We start from the raw sequence: 6,772 nt of genomic DNA on the forward strand, positions 1-6,772 counted from the left end.
GCACACAGCTGGCTATATTTTCAACCGTAAAGGGACCCTGCAGCCTCTTTTGACCTCTTCAGGCAAAACATGTATACATTTAAAAGAATATAAAACAAAAGTGGGTTTGAGGTGGATCTCAGTGGTAGAGCACTGCGGGGTGGCTGAGGTCCGGGGATCAGTCTTCAGTCTCATACACTCCAACACAGCCCTCCTCACCTAACGTTTTAGAGCAGTTAGGTAGTGGCACATCCCCTGCTTTCCACACAAATAACACCGTTTCGTCCCACAGATAACACCGTTTCGTCCCGCGCTCTGTTGTGGTTATAAGTTGCTATTGCAAGCCAGGCAGTGGGTGGTCCACGCCTTTAATCCAAGCACTTGGGAGGCAGAGACAGGTGGATTTTTGAGTTCGAGGTCAGCCTGGTCTACAAAGTGAGTTCCAGGACAGCCAGGGCTACACAGAGAAACCGTGTCTCGGAAAAAAAAGGGGGTGGCTGGAGAGCTGGTCCAGTGGTTAAGAGCACCGACTGCTCTTCCAAAGGTCCTGAGTTCAAATTCCAGCAACCACATGGTGGCCCATAACCACCTGTAATGAGATCTGACTCCCTCTTCTGGATTGTCTGAAGACAGCTACAGTGTACTTACATATAATAAAAAAGTTGCTATTGCAGCCTCTGGAGATGGATGTAGCTAGGTTAGTAGGATATACCTCACGCTGGAACGCCTGGGTTCCGCCCTTAGCATAAACCCCTAATGTACTGGGGATCATCCTGTGCTACATAGTGATCTCTAGGCCAGCCTAGGCTATGTGAGAGACTGGTCCCCAAAACAACCAAACCAAACAGAGAAACACCAACAATAACAACAAAACAGCTTTGAAGAATTACATAACTGTTTTTCTTTTTTCTTTGTTTGTTTGTTTTTGTTTTGTTTTTTTTCGAGACAGGGTTTCTCTGTATAGCCCTGGCTGTCCTGGAACTCACTCTGTAGACCAGGCTGGCCTCGAACTCAGAAAAATGCCTGTCACTGCCTCCCAAGTGCTGGGATTAAAGGCGTGGGCCACCCCTGCCCGGCCCTGTTTTTCTTTGATAGATCCTGCTCTTGGACACTGGTAATGCTGGCAGCCAGAACAGAAGAAAGGGACTGTGTTCCATTTGATAGGTAGAAAAGGGGCAGTTAAAATCTGCTTGCTTCCTACTGCTGGATCTCAAGCCGGACTGGATCAGTAAGATCCTGAGGACTAGTGGTGGGGGCCAAGTCAAATTCAGACTAATATCATAGAACGTTGGACATGGCTCCGTTTGCAAAGGTGCGTGCAAGCAAGGCTGACCATCTAGTGTGATCCACCTGCAGGGTTGCCACAACACAAACAAACAAACAAACCAAAAACACAAATATAAACAAAAATTGCAAACTTCTATTGTAACGTTCGTTGGTGTCCAGCTCCTAGGAATAGAAACGATTGCAGGTAATTTCTGGAGCTCAGGGATTGCTTTCTGGACGCCTCTGAAGGTTGGAAGAATCTTTTTTGTTGTTGTTTGTTTTCTTGGTTTTGTTTGTTTGTTTGTTTCCGAGACAGGGTTTTTCTGTGTAGCCCTGGCTGTCCTGGAACTCACTTCGTAGACCAGGCTGGCCTCGAACTCAGAAATCCGCTTGCCTCTGCCTCCCAAGCTTTTTAAGACTCTTAAAGGGAAGGTGACACCATTTGCACGGAACTTTGGGGCGCGCCTGGAGGAGATCGGTGGAAGAGGGGTGGCTGTGAGTGGACTGTGGGCTGGCTAAGGTCTTGTCCATCCGCTCTCAGAGTTTCTTGGGGATTGTAGCCTCTTGTTTCTAGGTTCAAAGACAAATTTCACGTAAACACCACCTTTAGCCGCCACGCCTATAATCCAAGCACTTGAAATGCTGAGACAGGAGGATGGCCTGAAGCTAGAGAATATCCTGGATTAGCAGAGTGATTGCGGGCCTAGGATACAGGATGCACAAGATCTGCAGCACCTAAGGAGGCACCGGAGTGTGAAGCCGGAAGTTCTGATATTCACGGTGGTTCCTTTTATGCAGTGGCGCTACGCCTTATGGGACTCGTAGTCCCACAGTGAGCCGCACTTCGGGGTTGGAGGAGTGTGCACGGTTTGGGACCGCCACCTAGAGGTTGGCCGAGACTTTCTGCATCTTGAAATCCAAGAGCTTTCCATTCTGTTTAAAAACTTTTATGTGAGTGTTACTTATACTTTGAGATACTGTGATAAGTGCCTTGTTGTTTTGAGGCAGCGTCTTCTAGCTCCAGGCCTGCCTGGAACTCCTTGCAGCTCTCTTGCCTCAGCTTCACCAAAGCAAGGACTGTAGGTATGAGCCACAACAACCCAGCTTTAGCGTTAGGGTTTAGTATCTATATTTAAAAGGTCTGACCCTCAGGGGCCTGCAAGATGGTAAAGGCACTTGCCGTCATACTTGAGTTTAATCTCTGGGACCCAAAAGAAGAAGAATAGAACTTTCAAAGGTGGTTCTCTGACCTCCACATTTGCGTACCCGTCCAAATAAATTATAAAATGTAACAAAAAGGATCCATACCTCCCAGAAAAAGTAAGTGCAGGTGCACATGGCTATGTAAAATAGGTGCACAGGGAAGCCAGAGAATTCTGTGTGTCTTCCTGTATGGATCTCCACCATTTGTTTATTTTTGAGAGAGGGTCTCATTACGTAGCTTGGGCTGGCTTGTACTCCTTATCTAGACCAGGCTGGCCTCGAACTCAGAGATCTACCTGTTCTCTGCTTCCCCAGTGCCACTTAGCTTCTCCTCATATTTTGAGATAGTCTCTCAATGAGATGAACTTGGAGTGCACCACTTTGGCTAGGCTGGTGAGCTATCCAGCTCCAGGGATCTGCCTGTCTCTACACCTCAAAATTGTGGTTAGAGACAGTTAACGGCGTGGGCAATGTTATCCCAGACTCCAGAATCACGGGAGAGATGTGTCTCTGAGAATGGGGGATTATTTTAATTATACTATTCGAGGTGGGAAAACCTACCTGCCTGCTTGCTTTGGGTGGCAACATTTCTCTTGGGTGAGCCCCGGACTGAATAAATGGAGAGCAGAAGCTAAGAAGTACCATGTGTAGGCTGGAGAGATGGCTCAGCGGTTAGGTTGGTGCACCGACTGCTCTCCCAGAGGACCAAGGTTCGATTCCCAGCATCCACATGGTGAATCACAATTGTCTGTAATGCCAAGATCTGACACGTCACACAGATATCCATGCAGGCCAAACACCAATGCACATAAAATAAAGATGAATAAATTTAAAAGGTTTATTTTTTTTAAAAAAAAAGAGGGCTGGAGAGGTGGCTTAGAGGCTAAGAGCACTGAGTGCTCTTCCAAAGGTCTTGAATTCAAATCCCAGCAACCACGTGGTGGCTCACAACCATTGGTATTGAGATCTGATGCCCTCTTCTGGTATCTTCTGAAGACAGCTACAGCGTACTTACATATAATAAATAAATAAATCTTTAAAAAAAATTGACAGAGATCCACCTGCCTCTGCCTCTTGGACTCTGGGGTTAAAGGCATGCACCACCATGCCATATATATATATATATATATATATATATATATATATATATATATATATATATAAATTATATGTAATGTGACATATATTTATAATATATATTAGCTCTCCTGTATCCTCGGCTGTTCTAAAACCTGGGATGAGATTAGATTATAGGTTTGCACCTTCATACTTGGCTGCTTAATCTGTTTATATTTAATTTGTATCAGTTTTAATTATGTGTCTGTGTGTATGTTTGCGTGTGGGTGTGTGCTTGTGAGTGCGGGTGTCCTAGGAAGCCAGAGGTGTGTGATCTCCTGGAGCTGGAGTTAGTGAGGTGCTGGGTGCTAGAAACTGAACTAAGGCTCTCTGGAAGTGCAGCAAGTGCTCTTAACTGCTAGCCATCTCTCCAGCCACGGATTTCAGAATTTATCTACGATCTCAGTCCTCTCTCCCTCCCCTTCCCTCCCCTCCCATCCATCTTCTCCTCCCTCTCCCGATCCCCCTCACCTAGGGCCTTGGCTGGTGGTAGTCAAGTGCTGGCCACCAGGCTACATCTACAACCACAGAAAATTACAAGCTATTTTAGACACTTGGAAAAATACCCACTCTTTCTATCTAACAAACCTTAAAATCTTGCTTCACATTTTCTTCTGTCTCTTAAAAAAAAAAAAAAAGAGCTACCTAGGTAACAGAGCAACAATAAATAGGGGAGTTTTTAAAAAATTGACCCCTGGGGCTGGAGAGATGGCTCAGCGGGTAAGAGCACTGACTGCTCTTCTGAACGACCTGAGTTCAAATCCCAGCAACCACATGGTGGCTCATAACCATCTGTAATGAGATCTGATACCTTCTTCTGGTGTGTCTGAAGACAGCTACAATGTACTTACATATAATAAATAAATAAATAAATCTTTAAAAAAAAAAAACAAACCTGACCTCTGATCAGCTTGTAGGAAAAAAAAATCACATGTCAACACTCAAAACTCCACGGGTGCACATAGGAACTCACAGAGACTGTGGCGGCACACACAAAGCCTGCACATGCTCAAGCCTGACTGGGTCCCAGCCCTCAGTGGGGGAAAGCGGTCACAGTCTCCCATCTCTAACCAACAAGCTATCTCCAGTTGACATCCGTTTACCAAGGAAAAAAGTAGTTCTCTCTAGCGGAGTCTCACTGAGTATATTAGGTGCACTTAAGGGTAAGCTCCCTGCCCAGCAGGAGACATGTAACCAGTTTGTGTGTGTGTGTGTTTTATAGATTTTGTCTCTGTGTGTTTCTTCTTCTTCTTTTTTTTTATACCCCCCCCCTTTTTTTTTTCCGAGACTGGGTTTCTCTGTGTAGCCCTGGCTGTCCTGGAACTCACTCTGTAGACCAGGCTGGCCTCGAACTCAGAAATCTGCCTGCCTCTGCCTCCCAAGTGCTGGGATTAAAGGTGTGCGCCACCACCACCACCCAGCGTGTTTCTTCTTTTATTTTTCTACATAGTCTTTTATTTTAGTTTTTTTTTTTCCTTTGTTTTCTGAAGAGAGAAGAAAAAAAAAAGAGAGGGCGTGAGGGCGTGAAGTTGGATGGGTGAAGAAGAGGGGAGGAAATGGAAGGAGTTGGGACTGGGGAAGCCATAATCAGAATATATATTGTATGAAAAACTTTTTTTCAATGAAAGCAAAAAGCAAAGAGCATAGCAAAGCAAACCAAAACACCACCAAAAAACCACAACCGCAACCAACAACAAACCCCAAACTACAGATCCCAGCAGCCCCGCATGGCAGCTCCTGGGCAAACAGCCAATGAGACGCTGTGTTTGCAAAGAGCTGGGTTGACGTCTGGGTGCTCGCTGGTTTGGAAAGTCCTGCTGAAATGTAAAGAGCTTTGCTGTTGCCCGGGAGCTCACAGTGTCCGTGGCGTCGGAGAGGACTGACTCATCCGCTGTAAATGGACGCGATCCTGAACTACAGGCCGGAGGGCAGCGAGGACTACTACGCCTTACTGGGATGCGACGAGCTCTCCTCGGTAAGCAGGGTTGCAGGTTCTCAACCAGGTCGCCTTTGAGATCAGCCACATCTCCTGCTCCTGGCACTCCAACCTCGTACCATTTTAAAAGGAGTTTCGGCTCGGAGAAAGGCATGCTTGCTGGTTAATTCGAGGAAAGGACTCCGAACTTGAAAGTATTAGCTGGGAGAGGGACCACATACAGGCAGTTTTTTTATTTATTTAGAGTAGCGGTTCTCAACCTGCGGGTTGCTACCGACTTGGGGGTCGCATATCAGGTATCTTGCGCACCAAATATTTATATTACAATTCATAAGAGCGGCAAAATGACGGTTATGAAGTAGCAACGAAATAATCTTATGGTTGGGGGGGGGTCAAAAGGGTTGCAGCATTTGGAAGGTTGAGAGCCACTGCCTTAGAAAAGGCTGCGATTTAGAACTCAGGAGGCGAGGCCACCTGTCTGTAAGTCTCCTCGTTCAGAGAAAAATCTCAAGGATTTTATAGTACCATGATAACTTCAAATTGTGTTAAATACCATTGTAACTTCAAACCACTTAAATCAAGTTAGATGTCGTACCTGGCGGGAGATTTTTTCTTTTAAAGAAATCAGTGCTTTCCTTAGACATCATATAATTGAGACAAATGTGTTATTCTTTTAAATACTTATTATTTTTGTTTTATATGCATATGTGTTTGTATGTATGTATGTATGTATGTATGTATGTATGTATGTGTATTTGGGTTCCATTTGGCTGTATAGGGATACTTATTCTGTCCTATAGCCTGCATTACTTTTTTGTTTTGTTTCGTTTTGTTTTTGAGACAGAGTCTCACTATGTAGCCCTGTCTGGCCTGGAACTCCACCATCTCACCATGTAGATCAGGCTGGTCTCTTGAGTTGTTCACAAGCATAACTTGCCTCTGCCTCACAGGTGATGGGATTAAAGGCATGTGCCACCATGCCCAGCCACAAGGGCAATTTTGAAAACATCTATAGTTATACTTAGTGTAAAGAAATATCCTAGCATATATACAATTTTATTTAAAATTCATGTTTTATTCATTGAATGTTTGTATGTTGGGATGGACCAGATCTTCGGCCCAAGATGGAGTCACTTAAGACACCCAGATGGTTGACTTATGTACTGTAATTCTCAGGGTCCCTCCTCCAAACCAAATCAAACCAACCCCCCCAAATTATGCTTACTGCAGTCCCTTTTGCATGTGACAGTTTATATATATATATATATATAT

The 6,772-nt window shown here is 44.9% G+C and overlaps 1 protein-coding gene across 1 annotated transcript in view; it reads left to right on the forward strand.

Moving 5' to 3' along the window:
* Positions 1 to 5,355: 5,355 nt before the first annotated feature.
* Dnajc12 (DnaJ heat shock protein family (Hsp40) member C12) overlaps positions 5,356 to 6,772 on the forward strand; it is an 18,909-nt gene continuing 17,492 nt past the window's right edge. The window contains exon 1 of the mRNA XM_031347520.1: positions 5,356 to 5,539. Coding sequence (XP_031203380.1) covers positions 5,462 to 5,539 — 78 coding nt within the window. The 5' untranslated portion in view covers positions 5,356 to 5,461. The remainder of the gene's footprint in view (positions 5,540 to 6,772) is intronic.

This window comes from Mastomys coucha, unplaced genomic scaffold (genome assembly GCF_008632895.1).
Source record: "Mastomys coucha isolate ucsf_1 unplaced genomic scaffold, UCSF_Mcou_1 pScaffold3, whole genome shotgun sequence".
Classification (NCBI taxonomy): Eukaryota; Metazoa; Chordata; class Mammalia; order Rodentia; family Muridae; genus Mastomys; species Mastomys coucha.